Genomic DNA, 22100 nt, shown 5'->3' with positions numbered 1-22100 from the left:
AATCTACAACACAGACCTGCCACATCAACCCTGGACAGGTCTCTGGGGCACCTGGAAGTGGTGCTGAGCCCAGCCAAGCAAGGGCTTCTCTGCACCACACAGGACCAGGCTTTTTGTTCACAGCATTTTCATGGCACAGCAGCAGGAAGACATTGAATACTGCAAATGGTTTTTCCTGACATGGGGGCAAGCACGAAATCATTAATCATCATTTGCCCACTGCACAGAGCACAGGGAATGAATGATGCCTGGGAGCAACAGGCTGTCACGGATTTCCCCTAATTCTGCTGCCAGCTGTAACTGCAGTGCTCCAGGAAAACAGCAACCCATGATTGGAGTGTGCCATGTCACATCTCTCATCACAAACACACAGGTACCAGCAGAACAAACTGCATTCCAACCCATTCCGCCCTCAAACAACAGGGGATATGATCACAAGGGAGTTCTATGAGACTTGAGAGGTCCAGTGACCAAAAACTTGGAGCTTCAAACAAAAATGATGTATAAATAATATATATACTCCCTCTCTTTTCTCAAGATGCATGTAAACAAGGTGGTGGCAGCTGAGCAGCTTTGTATGCTGAACAATTCTAGGTCAGTTTGCAAGGCTGATTTCCTTAAATCTGCAAGACATTTGCAATGCAGATCTACAAATGGACAGAGAGCAAAGGCTCCCACCTGAAGGAAGATATAATGACAGATCAAAGGTGTAGCTAAGCACTTGCTTAAGTCTGAAGGTGGCGATTTTAAAAGGGGAAGAAAAAAGATTCTAAAAATGGGATGTTTACGCCCACTGCTGTGCAAGATAAGAAGCCTGTGTAGGTCAGATATACTGCTTTAAAGATCACCTTCAAGGGAAAAAAGCAAACCACCAGGCAGCTCAAACTCAGCCATAGCACTGTGCCCTGCCTACTCTTCACTAGCAATCCATAGCATCTGGGTATGTAAGGTCTCCTTGGACCTGACTGCCAAATGGATAATTATGGCTTTAGACCCATTTCTCTAGCTCTCCCCCTTTGCTTTTCTTTTAAAATATCTAATCCAGTTAAAATTACTATTAGCTAGTGACTCCAAATCAGTGCCACTTATAACAGCCTCTTTTATTAATTGTAGGTTGCTAGAACAAAGGCCTATGACAAGCCCAGACTAAAGGTCTGGTAAATCCCAATCTGCTTCATTCCTAGTCCAGTCACACTCCAGTCATGGGTGCCACATGACCTAGGGGACTGCTACCTAATAAACAGGTGGAAAAGCAGCTGGAAGAGGTCACAATAAACAGTCAGGAAACACCACCAGGATACTGAGCCATAAAGTCCTGGAGTTGTTAGTCCTAACAGATGCAAGGAAGAAAAAATAATTTTCCTTAGGTCTTTGTCACCAGCAAGGATGTCACCCGAAGACTCAGTGCCAGGAAAAACAGCTACTGACTGTGTAGTATATAATTCCCCAATACATCCTATAAGTTAATGAAGGCTGTGTAAGAGGAAAGCAGCCCTTGACTAGACAATAAAACCCAGCAGGCCAGAGGCAGCCCAGCTAGCAGTGTCTGCACACAATCCAGCCAGCTCTAACCATAGGACATTTAATCTGCATATGAGAAGATCCAGTAACTTTTACTACTTCAGGAGAAAACTGCTTTAAACTGCCAAAGAAAAAAAATGCTCATGATTTAATACTAAGCACCACTAGTTCTATTTTTTATTTCCATGAGAAGTTGAGACATTGAGCAGCCCCTCTGAAGAACAGGGCCTCCAAAGGAAGCTTGCAGAGCATGTGGTTCTAGTAAAGAGAATTCATTGATAAGCCAAACATTAATGATTTCACTTTCTTATAGTGCAACCAAATCATTTTTGGTTTTCTCAAGCAGACACACTAGCAGCATGACAGCACTAGGTAACATTCTGCTTCTGGCATCACATTGCCATTCACTTGCTCCCCGTGGGCTCCTATCAACAGCCTCTAAATAGTCCAACCAGATTGTGTTTCACAAGTGAGTCCCAGCACTGCAGCCACAATCTGCTCTCAGCCTGTGCAATGTTTTCCCTGAAAAATCATTCCTTAGCTATTCTTTTATTATCAGTGTAGCATAACATAGTTGCTAAGTTCCCCTGAATACACAGTTACTGAACTTGCAGGATCTGCAAAACAGACGGCAACACCAGTAGGTAAAGCTGGGAACAGCAGTAGGTGATTCACAAGCAACATTCAAGAGAAAGAGCATTATCACCCATGGCGAACAACACAAAACACAGGACTAAACCAGACCTTAAGTGCTACTGTGCATAGCACTGACTAGCTGTAAAGACACAGCCAGTTCCTCTCAAATTACCATTTTTTTTCCTTCCACATTTTTTACACACCACGGTGCATCCTATAGAACTGCCTGGATTTATTCAGATCTGGATTTCATCTGGTATGAGGCACAGTGGATAGGTTGAGCCTGTACACTGAACATCCCTGCTGTTGGCCACCTCACTTCTCTCCTTCCCAGCATGTCTGAGGCTTATCAAACTCCACAGCACCATCTTGTGATAACCACCAAAGTAGGTACACGGGGATCACATGGGGCCACACCGATCTAAAGGGTTTCTGTCTTAATTACATGCATTAACTACTGTGTGCTCACCATCAGGACAGTCAGCTCCACAGCTACCCAGCTAAGAACCAGGCCTGACATGTGTGAAGTCCTTGGCTCAGAAGAAAGACTGCTTCAAGGAAATCTGAACTTATCACACTTTTTAAAGGTAAGAACATAAATACTCCAGAACATATGCTCAGTGGACAAGGTAAAACAAATCCATCAGTAAATGTCACTGAACCCAAGCAAACACACTGATAACAAAGCTACCAATAACATTTATATTAGACTTTGATAACTGACCTTTTTAACATTTGTTTCTATTAGAAATTAGTAATTTTCCACCATTAGGTTAGGGGTAGGTAACTTGTAGGGTTGTGGTTTGGTGGCTTTTTAACAGCTTGGAAAATCAAGAAAGCATGCTAGGCTCACCATAAGTATTGTTTAAATTTAACAGATGGCAAAAAATGAACTAATCTATGGTCTGCACAGAGCTAAGTTCAGTACCCAGCCTTACATTTTATCTACAATCAGCAGTGAAGTGCAGAAGTGTCTGTGAAAGCCAAGGAAATGGCTGGAAAAAGAATCCAGACCTGGCTACAGAATTCCAGAAAGGAGAGCCAAGAGTTGAAAGATGTGACTGAAGTTTAAAAGGCTGTTTGCCAACAAATGACCTTCTACAAATGAAGCTTTGAAGAGTAAACCACTGAATGACAGAAGATGGAAAAGGATGCCTGTGGCAGGCACATTCTTCTCAGTTTCAGGATTTTTCATAGAGAAGCACAGAGGAAAGAAAGAGAAAACAATCTCTATTTCTGCTGCTTGTTTTTCCCATGTGGAATATGTTTGGAGAATTGTTTACCTGGTGTGATTGCTTGATTGGATTCTGGTGAGGATTGTTTGAGCCTGATGGCCAAGCCAATCCACCTGTGTCTGGACTCTGGAGAGAGGGTCACGAGTTGTGAGTTAGTTAGATGTGGTAGTTAGAAAAAGCAGGTTTGTAGTTGTAGTATCTCCTTTAAATAGTATATTAATGTATTATAGTGCAGTTATAATAAAGAAATCATTCAGCCTTCTGAACTGGAGTCAGACATCATCATTTCTTCCCACTGGGTTCACCTGCATTTACAGTAGCTGCCTGCTTCCAAGGAAGCCAGTTCTGTGCTCCATAGCATGTATCCAAGGAACTAATCCGGAAGAAATAAGCAGATAAGGCAGGAAAAGCACACTCTACAGCAGCCACATTTGGCCTTTCCATCCATCAGCTCCTTCTCAGTGCTACAATAAACATAACTTCACTTTCCACAGGCAGCCCTTGGAGCTGCTGTACAAACATGGACCAAGTCAGGAATTGGGCTATACTGAATGCCAAGTTATGTTTTGTTTCATAATGAGGTTTATTTCCCTCTATTCTGTCAGGAATACATTTCTGCAGAAATGGAAATAAGTGTGTCTATTTGGGCTAATAGAAATTGAAATAAGTGTCTATTTGGGCTAATAGTCAGCAATTCTGGATTTCATTTCTAGTTCTGTTTCTGAACACTCAAGTGAGGAAAAAATGGCAAATCTGTCAAGATGATTTACTATAGATGCCATGTTTAGCTTGAGCATTGAGAGCTGTGCAAGTAGCAGAGAATGGGTTATACACTGCAGTTCTGATAATTAAAGCAATACAAGAAAAAGGTCATTTTCCAAAAGTTATTCCCATGAGCACACTGAGGAAAAGCAGAGTGGCACTAATGCAGTGTAGATGTATAGCCTTAGTTTAGTTTTTACATCAGCATCACGTGTTTGAAATTCTGGCATTGTAACACATAGCATAAAAGAGGAGAAAGAATACAGATTACTTGCCTTTCCCATCTGTTGCTGAAGCCTCTTGCAAATGTCTTATTGACCTAAAAAATAAAGAATAAGTTAATGATAAGTTTTACACTCTCTTTTCACAGTAGTCCTTTAGATTACTGACAAGTTTTGTTAGCTCTTTATGGCTGGAGTATGCTCATAATTAACTGTGCTTAGCACTGCACACACTTCACCCTCATGCCCCCAGCTCAGGCAGTCAGCTCAAGTACCTCTATTTCCCTGGGATTAAGAAAGCAGATTGCTAAAACCTACTTCAGCCTACAGAAGGCTTTGTAGGAGGGAGGGAGCAGAGTGAGAAACTGGGGCATTTTCCAGCATAATGTACAATTAAGCTGAGCTACTCTTCAAAGTGCTGCCAAACATTTGGCATCTCACTGCTCTTTTAAGGTCTTTCCATTTAAATAGTTGATTACAGCTTACATGTCTACAGAGGCAACTTATGTAACAGAAACTACCCTATAGGAATGTAAATTCAGGGGACAAGTCTTAGTTACCTTGCTGACATGAGTCATCCCACCAGCTGCAGTGACACTATCCAGAGGAAAAAGGGGCAGGATTTTATGTCAGGGGCTTCACTGCCTGTTTATGTTGGCACCAAGGCAATGCAGGAACACTGGCTGCACACCATAAACAGTTATAAGACAGCTCACATTTGTTCTTCAGATACAATTCCTTTATGGAAATAAGTTTTGTACCAACACCTCACTAGGTTGGATATACAGATCCCAGCATTAGGTAGCAAGAACTGTGACTGCAGAAACACCTTTCTCATGGGAGATTGAGTCCCTCTGCAATTGAAGTTAATATCCCTAAGCTTTTATTTACCATTGCCAAATGCTCCTGAACCTCAGAGCTGAAGCATTCTGACTGGAGCAAGGGGAAGGACACGTGGGTAGTGCAAATTTCTAGGAAGACATCTCCCAGTCTTGGCAGAAGGCCACCAGCAGTGTGCAGGGGAAGAGAAGGTCAGTTGAAACCCACCTTCACAAGTCAAACTGAAGCTTATTTCCCTCTACTGAGCTACACCTCTGAAACACTCAAGAGTTACATTCTAGAGTGATGACATGCCATCAGATATTTATATAATCTGCATTTCAGAAAAAAATAATGGAGATACTGGAGGAAAAATATGAATATTCTGTGTTTACTAACCAAGGAGCTAGAAGCTCCTTAATATCCTCCTTTAAATCCAGCTGTTTATCCAATTAAGACAAAATGCATTTAGAAGATAAATGTTCTGGCTAACTGGCAAGCAGCAACAATAGTGTTTATCTGAATTATCTGTGTTTTGGTTGAGTTTTATATAACCAACATTACTCCCTGCCAAGTAGAGTGGAAGGAAGGGCGGGGAAATGCTCCCTGTGGGATTATTTCTTATAAACAGTCAAATAAACATGCAGCTCCTCTGCTTGAAGGCAGCCCTGATCTTAGACAACACTACTATTTTGAAATTTAGAAGTCAAGTATCTCATCTCAGTCAGTGAAGTCAAATCCCATTTTTCAATTTAGAGAGTCAACACTTCTGCAAAATTCCAAGTCTCAAAAGCACCTACAGTCTGCACAGTGTTAGCCACATTTAAACTGCTACCCACTTTCATTTATCCCCACTCTAACATCCCCAAAAACAGCATCTTCCACAGCACTAGACTGAAGTGTTAATGCTGATGAGGTCTGTAGAAGTTAATAGACTGCTCGACTCCACAGGACCACAGAGCTGTTGTGCTTTGGCAGAGCTGTTGATGCCCATTAGTTCACATGTTTTTCCACATCCAGCAACTCACCATACCACTGGGAACAGGATGGCTCCACAGCACAGCAAGTCCACCAGGAACAGGATTTCTTTCCACAGCCCATACTCAGTTGTCCCCTCCTCTGTTGACTCTATGATAATGTAGGCCACGTTTGCCAGTACCTACACAACAAGACATGGTTGTGGTTTAGAAACTGCCCAAGGAGCCTCTACAGGTGAGCTGCCAATTCAGCAAAAGCCCAGCCAGTAACATCAGTCATTTTTCTACAGCTCTACATCCAAAAGTTACATGTTCATCTTTTTGACCATCTTTTTTACTCCACACCTGAGCTCTGTAAGAGCCTCAAACACTAATTATATATACCTCTGCTAAGGGCTTGCACCTGTAATGGCAGAAAATCTCTTCTACATACAAACAGAAGTGCTGTTCTCCTATATACTTCAGTTCCTCAAGTAGGAGACCAGCACTGAGCACTCTGAACCACTGGGAATGTTTCCCTCAGACCCAACAGACCTGCAAGTCTTGTTTTTCCCATTTTTTTATTTCATTAAGACATTCAGCAAGCATTTCAGCAGTGACAACTTTAATTCATTCCCCTACTTACTCAGCACTGTTTCCCAGCCCAAGTTTTGTCTCACTCCTTACAGACAGTTTTAATTTGCTGAAACTGTTTGATCACTATTATCTCATGATCAATATGGGAGAAAACCTGGGAGAACAACAATAACTTCTGGACTAGGAAATAGCCAACAGGCTCATACAAGCAAGAATTACATGGTATTGTGTGAAGCTTTCATAGCCTCTTCCAGTTTGCACAAGCAGCACTCCCACAAGACAAGAAGTATCAGCTCAGTCCTCACCTGAAGTGGGATGACAATCATGAAAATTTTTTTGTCTTTATCTGACAGGATGTGTTTAATAAAAGCCCAGCCTGTGCCAATGAGGGCAATAGTGATGAACAGAAGAGCTCCCTTCAGTCTGGAAGAGAAACAGACGCTGCAGTGAGAGACTATTTTATTTTATCACACTTCCTCTTCTGCCCAGGTTTCTCCCACTGCCAATAAAGCCACAAACCCAAACAAATGCTTCCCCATCCATAATTCTGGCAAGCACTTATCCATCCCACAACAGTGAAGCAGATGTACTTGCTACAACTCTGTATCTCAGAGCAATATTAGGCTTCATTCACAATATATGCAATCTTTTCTTGGGGGAGTCATCCATTCACCATTGTGAACAGCAGCAAATACTGACAGCTGTATCCACTTACCATTCACACCAGGAGCAAATTAGATACTTGAATATTAGTGTGAACAAAGAAAAGTAAAGCATTTGTTATCCTTTTACTCCTCCACCCACAGAGTGCCAATTCTCTGCAGCTGCCCTCTGTAAGTGGAGCTTTCCCCTTCACACAGGGCTGATTGCTGAGTCTTTGGTACTGTGGTCTGCATGAGAACAAAGATTTCCCACTCTGTACAGGAGGGAGACAGCCCCTGTGGCAATTTGAATCTATCACATCAATCTTTTGACATACTTACAGGTGAGTGATGTAATAAACAACAGCCCAACCCTCGATGGGGAATCCCTGAGAAGAGATGTAGTGATAGTCGATCTGGAAGCAGAAAATACAGCACTTTACAAATTGCTTTTTGACACCCCACCCTTTAAAACAGGTCTGCTCCACATCCACTGCCAGTTTCACTTTCTAGACAATGTGTACAAACCCAGCTCTGTCACATTCAGAGAGCACTTCCTTCCAACACATTCTACTTTTGTTTAGCAACAATGAGATCATTTCCATTTGCTCTATTACCTAAGTGCTAGTGGATGTATCTTGTACAATCTACATCCTTCCCACACAACTCCCCTGCTTAACTACAGTGGAACAACTGCAGTTGGAACCTATTTTTTCATTCATTTTTTCAGGTTCAATTGCTTTAGATGACTAGAGGCTTGCTAGTTTCATTTTCACTGGAAGCCAGATTCACTTGAAAAATATTTGTAGCAAGTATAAAACCATGGGCACAGAGGTAAAGATCATGCCTGGCACAAATACTGAAGGATCAAATGCTTGCCATTTCCTTTGTTCATGAGATATTTCCAGTGGAAAGTCAACACAATTCAGGGACATTATCTATAGGAAGTCTCAGAGCTGATAAGGTGAGGCCTATCACCCTACACCATAATACTTCCTTGCCTTTGAATTTTACAAACAAGTTTTCATTCATTAATATTTACAAGTCCTGGAGCTGAAGCAGCAGCAGCACAGTCCAAGCTTTCAGGCCCACAGCAGATGGCCAAAACATTACAATTTGTGGAATTCATTCAACCCCCAACCCTTGCTGCTTTAACATTTCAGGCCATGATTTCAACTGTATTTAAAGTAAGAATTTGCTGATGAAAATAAACACTTCCACCAAAGAGCTGCAGTCCAGTTCTAATGCTTCAGTGATAAGACCAGTTCTCCCTCCTACTGTGCTCTCTCCAAAGCAGATTTCCCTAACAGCATGACCTGGATTTTACAGTTCTACTTCCTAGCTGAACAACTTCAGGGAAGGATGTTTACGCACCGCGTGGAAGACTAAGGACAATGATTTGGTGAAAGGAAGGGCTGCCATGAGCCAGTGGATCTTAAAGACATCATTTCTGGGAAGGAAAAAAAAAAAGAAACTAGCATTACTTAAAAGCCAGAATTAAAAATTTCAGCTTCTGAGGATATTTCTTTAAAATCTGTAAGTGTCAAGCAGTTGCTTCCAGGCCAAGCTGACCATCAGTATAAAAATATTCCCCTTAATGCTGCAGTCCAAGTTTCTGCCACATCCTGAGCACTATTCAACTTCATGTTCTAAACCCCTGATTCTTACTGCTTGGATAATTGAAATTATTAATAAGAATATCCCGCATATATGTATATATATCTTAACTGTTGGAAAATTTGCTAAACATAATTCAAACCACAATCACCTTATGGCTCTCTACTGCCATAGAAGAAAAGTGATGAATTTTTTTCCATTATTTTCAAAGTCATCTCCTTTTGACATCAGCTATAGGAATTTCCTGTCTATTTTTTGCTACAATATGCACACTACCTACAGAACCTTCCCAATGAGATTTGGGAAGTTTAAAATGACAGTCTGCAACAACAATATTGACTGAAGCAATTTTCAGATATAAACTATGTGTATTAAACATAAAAATCGGATCCAGATTTGGACTTTTACGTGATCAAATCTGACTGTGAATTGGGCATTACAAGAAGAAGAATGAAAAATAAAAAACAAACAAGGTAGGCCCCTACTTGTCACAGACACTGAACTTACCTGCGCTTACGAAGTATGTGGATCCATACAGTCCCAGACAGGAAAAAGAAGAGAGCCATGGAAATGTAAAGTTTTGGCAGTGGGATTTCACCTGCTGAGAGGTAGCTTTCAGGATTCTTTTCCGTAATATCTATCTGAATATTAAAGGTGTGTTACATGTACAGTTGGGAAAAAAATCATTTTGTCAAAGAACTGAGTTAACAATTACATTTCACAATCAGATTCACTCATTTAATGTGAGCTTTTCTGACTTATGAGTCTCAGAGAAAAAAAACAAAACCTATTTTTTATCCTCAAGAATCTCAAAACATTTTGTAAAACTATTCCCACAAGAATAATCCCCTTAGAAAATGATGTTTCAGTTATGCAACATAATTCAGGGAGGTAATTTTCCCACAGAATAGTTGTTCTCTCTAGCAAACGTCACAAGTTGCCCACCTTTGATTTGGAAACAATATCTACAATGGGCTGCCACCCTGTTTTCCTGGGACTGAAAAAACAGAAGCATTATTTAGTATTCTATTTATACCCCTAAGTGGCTTAGTCATATGTGCTAGGACTTGAATAAAATCATGCAGCAAGTCTGGTTTGAAGTACTGAAGCTGTCCTGCATCTCTAAGTACACTCCAGCAGATCAATCATCCTCATTTTGTTCTCCTTCCAATTTCTTCAGTGGGTCAAAGTGACCCACACAGCAATTCAGGAAAGCTGGTCTTCTAAACCTTTAATTTCAGAAGCAACTCTGAAGTAGTCTGAGTCAAGTTAGGGCTGCTAAGTTTTATCACCTCCATGTTCCCTTGCAGCAGTATTAACATAAATGTGTAAAAAGCAGCTCAGGGATTGATGTGGCTGAGATATCTCAATCAGTGAGAGGATTCATATCAGACCAGTTCATTACATACCAGCATAAGCACAGGAAAGGGAAAAAAGGGAAAGCCCAAGCTCTGATAACAACCAAAACCACACAGGACCAAACCCCTGTACATCAAAAGAGAGGAGGCATTTGCTAGAACATATTGCCTTTAGGATGTGTATCTAACACCATAAAAACACATCTTTAATTAGGCCAGAAAAAGCAAAAACACTGAATTCAAATACCAACAATTTACATTGCAGCAACAGCCTTAATATCTGCAATCACGTAAAGAGAAAAGTGACTTTTAAGTGCAGCAAAACACAAGCAGCTGTTGGAACTTCCATCTCGTTACAGCATCAGGTCACAACTGTGTAAACTTAACTCTGCCTACATTCAGCTTTCAGATTTCCAGGCATTTCTGCAAAAACAGTATTTTAATTATTTTTACAGTAGTCACTTATTTCAGAAATGTCACTGCAGAGACTGGCACACAACTCTGAATCACTTCCCACCCCATATGTGCACTCATGTGCAGTGTGTGCTTGGTTACAAGCTGGAGATGGAAGCTGGATGCTGCAGTCTAAGCTAACAAGTTAATTATCCTTTAGAAGCGATACTCACATCAAGACTAAACAGCAGCTGATCATTAGCTGACCCTTTCTTGGCAACACACTTATGGAAATACAGGCTGTAAAGACCTTCTTGTTTATCCGAGCTGATGTTAAAAAAGAACTGAAAATAAGGAATAGAGAAGTCAGCATTCTTCTCATTCACAACAGGGTTGCCCTGGTAGGAAGTCATGTCTACTGAAGCATGAAACAAGTCAGTCATTTGAGGTCAGCTGGTTCCCTTCAGCAAACAGACTGCTCTGAGGACAGCAGCACATCTGGAAGTTTCAACAGAACTCCAGATGCAAAATCATTGCACCTATCCAGGATTATGCACTCTGGTAATCCAAGCCTGTTAAGTGTCAGTGCTAAAGTCTGTTCACCACAGAGAAAAGATAACCACAAGTATCATATATTTGACATGGGAGAGCATAAAATTTTTATTATACTTGCCCTGCAGCTTTTCTGTTCCTCCCTCAACTATGCAAATTGTGATAGCTCTGGAAATGAGATCTGTGTCAGACAACAGAATTTCAAATGTGTTTGTAGTAACCAACCATCACAAGTGAACCAGGGTACTCAAACAAAGCATTAGTTTGGCTTCATACAGAAGATCTTCCCCTTGAGTCATCAGTCAGGTCACAGCTATTTGTTATCAGCAATTTGCACTACTATCACAGTAAACTTTAATATGCTGAGGCTCATAGACTGATATTTAGAACAGTGTCACAATAAAGCAAATTTGAAAGCAGCTCCCACAACTTACAAAGAAAGATTTCCATCATGATGTTTAGCTCAGTAAATTTTCAGGCAGACTGCTGCTATCAGAGACATCTATACCCTAGACTTTCACTTTTCCAAAGTAGGACAGTGAAGGAACTGAGTTTAGACACTGGCAGACATCCTACCTGAAATGAAAAAGTTCCTTCCTCACTGCGTACAGGATGTTCTTGTTCTACCATGCTCTGGGAAAAGGAAAAGAGACCTTTAGATTTCCTTAAGCAGGTAGCTAAAACATTTAGCTACATCAACCAGACAATCAAATTTGCATTCTGTATATTTACAGTGGAGGCTGAGAGCAACAGCAAATACTCTCCACTTTTCTGCTATCATTATACTAGAATATTCCCCCAGGTTCTTTGTGAAAGAGAACTCCAGATAGTTTCTTACCTGGGAGGATGTTGTACTTCGTTTGGACTTCTTATCTAGAGATAAAAGTGTTAATGGTACATTTAGTGTTTGCATTTAGACATCCTCAGAAACCACGTTGTCAATACCTTACTCACATCTTCCTACACTTGTCTGCATGGCAGTTTCCCAGCTAATCATTAACAGAGATGCTTTCCCAGTCTCTCCTTATTCTCAGAGGACTCTTCCCACAGCCAGCATTCATTCTGAATGCATCCTCAATGCCAGGATATGATTCTCTATTCTTACACCTCCTGCAAAAATCTACCCCAGAAATCTTTCCAACCTCTCTGGTGAGAGTGACCAGAGGCAGGTGATCTAAACCAGATGCAACCTACAGCTCTGATTTTTTATGTTATGACTAAGTACTGTTAATCTCACTGACAAATCTCAATCTGAACATTAATACGTGGCCTGACAAACATATGGAAATCCTAATTAACCACAAGGAAGGAATAGATTCACAGCTCTCCACTAAGCTCCCAGTAAAAATACAAATAAAACACAAAAGCCCAGGTGACTTGCCAGGTCAGCATTTCCTCTGGACTTGAGGTGACAGGAGCCTTCAGAAGAGCAGCGTGTCAAGTTCACAGTTTGACTCTACTGCTATAAGAAGCTTTCCAAACATTAGGCCATCCCTTTCTACCAGGAAGCAAAAGTTCAAGACTTGAGCTTTGCTTTTGGCTCCCACACCTCAGTGCACTGTCCACAATCATGCTACACTTTTTACACCAGAGAAAGCAAAACTATAGCTGCCAGATCCATTCTCTCCAGTGCCATCCACCCTTGGTTCTTGACTTGTTACAACAGCTGTCCAAGCTTTTGAATGGTATCAAAGCTTGTGAACATGACAGGCCAAGACAGACTCAGACTATTCCAGATCAGACTGCTCAGCAGTCTGATCTGAAGTCTAAACTCTGCCAGGAAGGGATAACATGAGCTAATCCCATTAGAGCTGAGATTATAAAATTATTTTGTCTGCTGGCCTGGAAGCCAGACAAAGGTTTGTGCCCCCTAGAAAGATTACTGATACAGTTACTCCTCCCACCCCATAGTCTCTAAGTCATAGGAGTCCAACTGTTTAGACAGACACCAACTCATACAAATATTGGCTGGAAAGGACTTGTGAAGACAAATCCACCTTCTGACTCAAAGCACACCTGGTGTCAGCTGTATGATGTTGGCACTGGTTTTACTTTGTCAAGCATTTAAACCACAAAATATGGAGACTGGAATGCACAAATTAGCTGCTACAATACTGGAATACTTATTTAGGAAAGGTATCTTATTTATTTTACTTACTTTCTGTCTTAACATCCCATCTCAGACATACAAGACTTAATAAAGGGAAACAGACATTGTGTGCCACTACTAAAAATTGCTTGAAATCATTGTCCTCCTAACCTTTCTTCAACTAGTTGTTGGTGGCCATAAAATTCCCCTTTAGCCTTCTTTTTGCCAGACAAAAGACAAACAAGTTGTTAACCCCTTCTCAGAGGCACTGAAGGCCTCCAACACTCATTGTCCCTCTGAGGGATCAACAGGACTGGTGCACACAAATCACTGAGCAGGAGACTCCAGCCCCACAGGCAGCTCTGTGCACAGGTTTACACAGGATGTACATTATGTTCTAGCCCCAGGGGAACCCAGAATGTGACCACAACTCAGTGTTGGATGCACAGCACTGAAAGTGCACACAGGTCAGGTTTAGCTGGCTTACCTTTGCCACCTGCATTTTCATTGGGCTTTGGAGGATTTTGACCAGAATCACTGCTCAGTTCAGAAGTTTTTAGCAGCTTGGTATTTAAGGCAGTACCATTTTCCTCAGATACAAATAAAATTTTAGGTAACAAAGAAGCAGCTTCTGAAGAGAACCGTACTTTCATCCTAAAGAAAAAAAAAAAAAAAAAGCTTTTATTACAAAATGAAAGTAAACCAACATTTTTAAAGAGGCTATCTGTCACAGCCATATACCCAATAAAGGAAAATCAACTTGTCTTGACTTGTTTTTTGTACTACAAAGAACAGGCAAGAACCAGATCATGACTCACAGCAGAACTGATCAGTGTGGGAAAAGTCACACTCTACCTCTACATGACATACAAGAGATGAAGAAAATCAAGTTTCTTCAGCTTTGGTAAAGCAGAGTCTCACTAGAAACTATGTTACCACACATGTGCTCTTGCAAAAGAAAGCAATGTAGACTTGAAGGTACTTCCATAATAAAACGTAATTCAAGACAAACAATAAAATTGTATATTGAGTGTAAAAGTGACCCAAGACATCAAAGCTCATTATTCTCATTCAGCACAATTAAGGTAGGGTGTTTTTGCCTGCTGTCCAATATGCAGGAAGAATTCTTGGACCATTTTATACTGCAGATATTTTACTTTTACACTCATCTCCCCTCAACTGTCATGTAACCCCTTAAAAAAAAAACCAAAAAAATAGAAAAAAACAACCTACATGCACAGAAGCTTTCTAAGGCCCTAAAAAAAGGTGTGACATTATCTTCAACTGAAGAAGTAACTTTAAATTATCTTGTACACTCTTTACTCACACTTTATTTTGGATTTCCAGAAGTAGGATTACAACAGAGACATCTGGCTCTGGGGTCTTCTTCAAGATACAATAATCCACTTCTTCATCCTGGTAACATGAACAAAACATCTCTGAAGTGCCCTCTGGACATGTTCCCCTCCAGGCAGAGGTTACCATTCTTAGTCCAGCAAATTGTAAATTCATCCTGCCCGTGTCTGAAGTCCCCCTATCTTTTTTATTTTTTTATTTCTTCCAGCCATTCCCAGTCAGGTGGACTATGAAATGTCCCATCTCAGAAAAGCAAGGTCACTTCCCTTACTCTTACCAGGTAAGTGGAGAAACCATCATTCTTTGTTCGATCCAAGCTGAATCCCACCTATGAGACAATTGAGAAGAATCTGTCAAATAGAAGCCAAACCACCACTTAAAGAGTCAAAAATACTGCTTTCTAAACAAGTTAACCTACATTTAAGGTGCAATTCAGGTATTTTCTCATCATCAAATTAGGCAGAAAAATACATTCAAATGTTACAAACAGGTCCATATCCATCCAGAAAAAAAAAAATCACGATTCAAACCCAAACTAAATCTGGAGTACCTTCTGTCTCTGAACATTTTAACTTATTTCAGTATTATTCCACATGTTTTCGCTTGACAAAAACATTTAATACTTTATAACAATGAAGAGGTAAAACTGTGCAGCAGAGTAAGAACTCAGGTCTGTTATCTAATCCAGTATTTCAGTCTCTCTATTAAAACCCCTAACATAACATGATATATAACATGTAATTAATATTAGAGTTCTGTTAAAATAAGACTGTCACTGTTCTGGAAAGCTACTGACACCATGATCACAAGCTGAATTACAATGCAACATGACACTGAAAAAACTTATCAGAGGACTCTTAGGAAATTGATATTCAAATGTAAGTTACAGATGTGTGCAGTGAGTTCAGCAGAGGATCCCATAAGTTAAAGATTCATCCTTACAGCAGAATGGAGAGTGCTCAGGGATAAATCTCAATACACAGATCCTCATAATTGGCTCATGCTGGGAAGTAAAACCAACAGCGTCACAAGTTTGGATTTGACACCTCAGACAAGTGGAGGAAAATGTCACAGGAGGTTTCATAGGAAGAAACTCACTGATAAAGTGTCCATGTCAGCAGGGCTCGGTGCTGGCTTCAGGGAAAGGTTGCTGACATTCACTCTCATGAAACCATCCTTGAAGAAGCCAAAGGTATTCAGGTGCACTTTCTGCCTCACATCATCCTGTTAGAATGGAAAGCAAGTTTATAAACACATGCAGAGTCATCTGCTGCAGCAAAGGGGAAGCAGGGTGAGTGATTGACACTTGAATATTCATGCAAAATATCTCATTATGCAAACAGCAAATTTCTTCAGGATAATTTCAGATGTAACCTACTATTTCACTGGAATGAACCAACTTTTCCAATAACCTGAACAGCAAGAACTTTAAACAGACATGTTTCTGCTCACTGGCTGGCCATGCTACTGGGAAATATGTAAGCAAAATTCTGGAAGAATTCAAACATCTGGCATCACTGACTAAAAAGTATACAGCAAAATCCCCTGAAGTAACTGCAGACACATCAAGACAGCTGCTGTTTGACAGCTACTGTCATTGCCACAGACTGAAGAGGAAATAGACTTTGGGGGTCTTACCTAACCAAGAGCTGGGGTTTGGCCAAGTGTTTAGCAAGTGCATTGTCACCATCTCACATCATCTGTGTTAGGCAGGGTCAGGGTTTGGACAGGCAAATATTAATACACTGGAAAACTATGTGTGAAAATAAAGTTTTATATATAGTTCCACACCTCCAAACTATTTTTGGCATAAAATAAATAAAAAATGAGAAGATAATAAATACCAAAACCAGAATTACTTGGGTTAGTTTCTCTAGCAGGAAAAATCTAATTCCTTCCACTATTCCCAGTTTAGCTGCAGAATAATTTCCTCTCAGTCTGACAAGAAATCATAGCAATTGATCTCTTCTCATGCCCAGCTCAGTTGATAAAGGTTCAAGTACAGTGAGCTTTAATTTTTTTTTTTAAATAAGGAGGCCATGAAGAACCTCACATGAAAAGTAGCTGACGTCACACACAGCTGCCACATCAGATGACAAAAGGTCACATCCAACGTCTGCAGCTGTTCCCTCAAACCTACTGGGCCATTAATTGGAAGAAAAGCAGAAACAAGGCAACAGAAATCAAAAAGCAAATTTAAAAAGGAATTTCAAACATTTGAAATAAAAAATAAATCAAAAAGCAAATTTGAAATGGAATTTAAAATATATGACAAGTTGGCAATAAAAAAAAATTAAAATACGTTGCTTCCTCCTTTTTCTTCTAGGAAAAGATAATCAGACTGCAGAATACTCTAAAAAGAGAAGTCAGCTGCTAAAGGCACACTGTTCTGGAGACAGTCCTGGAAGACTGAGCTATGAACTGTACAAGAACAAAAAGTTCTTTCTCTCCCTCGACCCCAGAATTGATTTTGACGCCTCTGCACAAAACATTCCCAACTCATAAATATCCCTCACTGTAATAGCAGGACACTAATCCTGACACAGCTAACCTGTAATCCAGCTGCAGTAAGATCACCCTAACAGAATCAAGTTAACCTGGCAAATAATCAGATGGCTCCCTTGATGCTCAGAAGAGGAAAAAAAAAAGTTAAGTGACACAGGGCTTCCAGCAGATGCTGTGTTTAACAGAGTATCAGAGCTCTTTAGGTTCTAGGTCATGAAATGTGCTTGAAACAAGAGCCCACCTGGTTCCTCTAATACTGCACTCCCTGTAACCTCCCAGCCAGCACAGAAACTTCATCCTGGCTCTTTACAGGGCACATCAGATGTATTTAACCCATCTGCACAGGGAAGGATTTGGGTGAATCTGAGGGGGACACAGTGCCATCCAGACACAAGGTTTTGTACCTTGCAAATGTGACCAGAGGCAGCTGCTCAATTCAGAGCACTCACAGAGCTCTTCAGTTCAGATGAAGTGATTCCCTCTGCTAATTTACTGATATGCTCCCCACCAGCAGCAGATAATTAATATACAACACACATCACTTTCCTCACTGGCTTTATCTCAGCTTTGAGTGCTTAAAGTTTACAGATTTAGTTCACAAATCCTTCAGCTTTAAGTGATCCCACACACACACACTGTCACCAGTTGCCACCAAGCAACAGCAAGAGCATCTATTGCTCCACATATTGACAGCCTAAAGACATTGGCTTACTAATGGGGTTGAAAGAACCCAGCTTTTATTTATAATCACTCGACTACTGACTTGAGAAATATTTAAGTTTACAACAAAGGTGTGAACCCATACAAGTGAATACTTCAGCACCCAAATTTTTAATATACACATTAATTTAATTTACATAGGATGAATTTAAAATTAAGCCTGGCCTACTGAGAAGAGATGATCTGGGACTTATCACTAACAGCTTACAGTCAAACCAACACCCAAAGTTTTCAAGCTTGTTTCCATAAAAATCCTCCACAGTTCTTCCCACTCCTGTAGGATAAAAAGTGATCCTGCAGTATTTGAATGGGGTTACAGGGAAGTGGAATCCATGATTCTGCAGCTCAGAATGTGCAGAAAAATATTCTCTACCATTTTACCCTAAACCTAATTGGGATCACACTCTCAGTGCAGTGAAAGTTCCACTAGAGAGTGCTGACCCCTACCTGGAAAGAATCTTATTATTAGTATGAGACTATCAGGAAGGCTTATAATTTGTGTAAGACTAAGTGAATTATTGTGAAAGGTATTTTCAACCTGAGCTATTGAAGTCTGGAACATATCAACATTTAAAGGCCACAGGTATTTACAAGCAACCACTGAAAACCAGCATCTTCTCTATAATTCCACATCTGACAAAGGCCTTCTTTTTGGTCAAGAGAAACATTTCAACTACAGCTACTTCTGGAATCCTCTGAAGATTGTTTCTGTTGGTCTTCTATAACTTCCAAGTTTTGTAGGGTTTATTTTGTAGGAGGTAGGCTTTGTTAGTTGAGGTGTTCTGGGATTTTTTTACATATCTAATTAAACTAATGAAGCTGATAACAATTGCTACTAAGGAGGAACTTCTCTGGCAAGGTCAGTCTAACAGCAAAATTCAAACAAATCATTTCTCTACTGCAGAAAAATGCACCTATTTTGTATACTTTTATAAAGACAAAATGTTATTTTTAGAATTGGAAACTGCTCAGACTGTGGCTTGTTTTTCTGACAACAAAAAAGCTTCACATTGGCACAGTAATTACAAAGATACAAGAATGAAGCTATTCTCAACTAAGGAATAGCAGCTTGTTTGAGGAAATTTAATATCAAACACTCCCACAAAACTGTGGCCTTTAGCTTGGCTCAGTGTCAATGCACACTTGCAAGCAAAGCAGGAGCCACTGGCAAGAACACCCGACAGGAGTTTTCATTGTGAAAGGACTCAGTTGTTGGAGCCTGATGTTTACATAAAGGCTGTAAAGCAGGGGATGAAGGAGGAAGGGAGAGACTGCTCTAACAATAAAGCTGTTTATAAAGCAGGTGGGCAGAGGCATTAACTCACTGCTACTTCTTGCAGCCTTTGCTGCAGTTTGCACAAAACATCTGCAAACCAAACCCATATCCCATTCTGACTGGAAAAAAAAAAAACAAACAGGATTCAGTAGTTGATCCAGGCAGTCCCTAATAGGGACTAAAGGCCACGATGCTGAAAACATTTGCTTGAGGCAAGTTGGAAAGTCTTCTACTAAAGGGTAATCACCCCAGGAGAAATCCTCCAGTGTTTGTCACAAATTCCTCAAAACAATGATGCAACCAGCACAAGCCTCCTAACTGACTGCTTCAGGAAAAAGTGTCTTTCTCCTGAAGTACAACAATGTTTGTGTGGTTGCACTTTAAACAACAACATGATCTAGAGAATTTCCCACAAGTAAGACATGAACACCTCCAGCAGTCATCGTAGCCCAAAGGTTGCAAAGTCCTGGATTCCCCCTAAACTCCTACAACAGCACATCAATGCAGGACCCAGTCATTTACCACTTTATTATCCCTTCCAATGTTTCTACTGGCAGAATATTGCATGTGGTTGACAACCAAAACAAAATTTAAATCCTGAAGACTGACGGAGCTTTCCAGGAGCTCCACAGAAGCGTTAAAAGGCATCACCCCAGTGCAGAGCTCCTCTGCCCCACAGCTGGGCAGCGGCTCAGGCAGAGCACAAGAGGCAGAGCACAGCATTGCCCCAACCTGCAGGGTCAAAAACCCTGAACAACGAGCTTCCCTCAAATATAGTCCCAGCCTAACACATCATCCCTTCAAAGCCCATCCAATAGTCTAAGGAACCGAAACAGAAAGCTGCCAGCATCAGTCTCCTCAGCTTCTACCAATGGCTTGGTTAGTGCAAAGCAGTGACAGGACACTGCCGAACACAGCTGAAAGGAAACTCAACCAAAATCCACCTTCAGCAGCCTGTCCCTCAGCTCACCCTTACCACATCGCTGTTAACAGAACGTGAAGCAGTTGCAGCCTCAAACTGCTGCAATCCTGAGGCCCCTCACACGCTTTACCCGCGACTTTATTAACAGGCAGCCGGGAAAAGCGGGCCGGGACTGCGGGATGCGGGCAGAGGCAGCGGGACGGCAACGGCAAAGCACAACAAGGCGGGGCCCGGGCGGGCTGAGGCGCATGGGGAGAGCTCAGAGAAAAGCGAAAAGAAAGAAGGCTCGGGGCACGCAGCAGAACGAAAACAGAGATGTGGGGAGACCAATCCCGGCCCGCGGGAGGTGCGCGGAGCCGGGCCGGCCTCACCGCTCCCCTCAGGGCACCCGGGGGCCGAGCCAGCGGGGCCGGGGGGCGGCGCAGACCTTACTTTGAGGGTGAGGTGGTGGACGCGGGCGCGGGCCGGGCCCGCGCAGAAGAAGCAGAGGAGGAGGAGCAGCAGCAGCAGCCCCGGCACGGCCCCAGCGCCGCGCGCCGCCATCTTTGTTCCAGCGTCAGCGTCCCCCGCGCGCCGCTTCCGGGTCAGGCGAGGCCGCGCGTCGGGCGGGGCGCGTCACGTGACCGCGGTGGGCGGGGCCGGGTCCTGTCAGGGATCACGGAGGGGTTGGCGATGGCGGAGCGCGGGGGACACCCGGTGCCACCCCCTGCCCGGGCAGGGACACCTCCCGCTGCCTCCAAAGCCCGTCCAACCCGGCCCTGAACGCTTCCCGGGGAGCAGCCTCACCTTCTCTGAGCGACCTGTGCGACAGCTTCCCTCCCAGGGAGAAAATTCCTCGCAATATTCTGATTGAATTTTCCCTCTTTCTGTTTGAACCCGCTCCCCCCTTGTCCTGTCACTTCAGTTCCTGCAGAAAAGTCCCTCTCCGGCTTCTGTAACCCCTTCAGATCCTGGAAGGTGCTGTGAGGTCTCCACACCACCTTCTCCAGGCTGAGCATCCCCAGCTCCCTCAGCCTTTCCCCATGGGGAAGGCGCTTCCTGCCCTCTTCTCTCCCCCTGAGGCCCTTCTGGGCTCTGCTGGGCTCCCCTTGTGCACAGGCTGCTCCCCACGGTGCCCCCCAGGCTGGGTCAGACCCCTCAGTGAGGCCCATGGCAGCAGCCAGGCCCTGCGGTGGGTCCCTCCTCAGCCCTGGGACCCCCTTGGCAGAGGGGTCCCCCCTGGGTGCTGTGTCCCCCCATGGCCATGGGGCTCAGAGTGCCCCCCAGGCTGGATCAGACCCCTCAGTGAGGCCCATGGCAGCAGCCAGGCCCTGTGGTGGGTCCCTCCTCAGCCCTGGGACCCCCTTGGCAGAGGGGTCCCCCCTGGGTTACCTGTGTCCCCCCATGGCCATGGGGCTCAGAGGGGGACACTGGCCAAAAGGAACCCCCTGAGCCTCCCTCAGACCAGCCTCTGTGAGGTGAGACCAAAAAGAAAAAACCCAAAAAAAAAAAAAGACTGAAGCTTTTCCTACCTCAGCCCTGCAGCATCGTCCACAGGGAGATGTGGGATGGTTGTTTACAGGGAGGGGTGAAGTGGTTGTTTCCAGCTCAGCCGTGGATCTACCAGCAAGTTCCAGCTTCTTTCTGGGAGCTATGGCAACAGCAGACGTCTGAACATCAGGTAGTCCAAACAACAGGAAAATTGCTTTTCTATTTAAAGCTGGGGTTAAAGTATTGACTTTGAATATCGCCAGAAAAATATGTAACAAACAAAGGGATTTCTGCTGCTTTACTGGATTAGTTTTGCACCTACTTAAACAATTTTGCACCTATATAAACTCATAGTTGTAGTCACATTTACAAGGTGTGTAAAAAAAAAAGCAGATTGGGCCTGGTTTCTATTACTTGTTGCTCAAAATGAGAGTAACACAAGAAGAAAAGTGAA

The 22100-nt window shown here is 42.4% G+C and overlaps 1 protein-coding gene across 4 annotated transcripts in view; it reads right to left on the bottom strand.

The window, feature by feature from the left end:
• The window catches only part of GPR107 (G protein-coupled receptor 107), a 38393-nt gene extending 16593 nt beyond the window's left edge, over positions 1–21800 (bottom strand). Inside the window, exons 1-15 of one of the 4 annotated variants that reach the window (XM_041719617.2) lie at positions 21688–21800; positions 15852–15977; positions 15031–15081; positions 14725–14813; positions 13885–14051; positions 12147–12181; positions 11885–11941; positions 10990–11100; positions 9513–9646; positions 8763–8838; positions 7731–7804; positions 7053–7170; positions 6223–6353; positions 4430–4473; positions 3441–3518 (exon numbers count right to left, since the gene is read on the bottom strand). In XM_041719617.2, coding sequence (XP_041575551.2) covers positions 3441–3518; positions 4430–4473; positions 6223–6353; positions 7053–7170; positions 7731–7804; positions 8763–8838; positions 9513–9646; positions 10990–11100; positions 11885–11941; positions 12147–12181; positions 13885–14051; positions 14725–14813; positions 15031–15081; positions 15852–15920 — 1234 coding nt within the window. In that variant the 5' untranslated portion in view covers positions 15921–15977; positions 21688–21800. Of the gene's footprint in view, positions 1–3440; positions 3519–4429; positions 4474–6222; positions 6354–7052; positions 7171–7730; positions 7805–8762; positions 8839–9512; positions 9647–10989; positions 11101–11884; positions 11942–12146; positions 12182–13884; positions 14052–14724; positions 14814–15030; positions 15082–15851; positions 15978–20603; positions 20774–21687 lie in introns of those variants that run through there. The other 3 variants (XM_030286308.4, XM_041719616.2, XM_030286309.4) reach the window with 3 other exon arrangements.
• Between the last annotated feature and the right edge of the window lie 300 nt (positions 21801–22100).

This window comes from Taeniopygia guttata, chromosome 17, assembly GCF_048771995.1.
Source record: "Taeniopygia guttata chromosome 17, bTaeGut7.mat, whole genome shotgun sequence".
NCBI classification, from domain to species: Eukaryota; Metazoa; Chordata; class Aves; order Passeriformes; family Estrildidae; genus Taeniopygia; species Taeniopygia guttata.
This window is presented reverse-complemented; position numbering and strand designations above follow the sequence as displayed.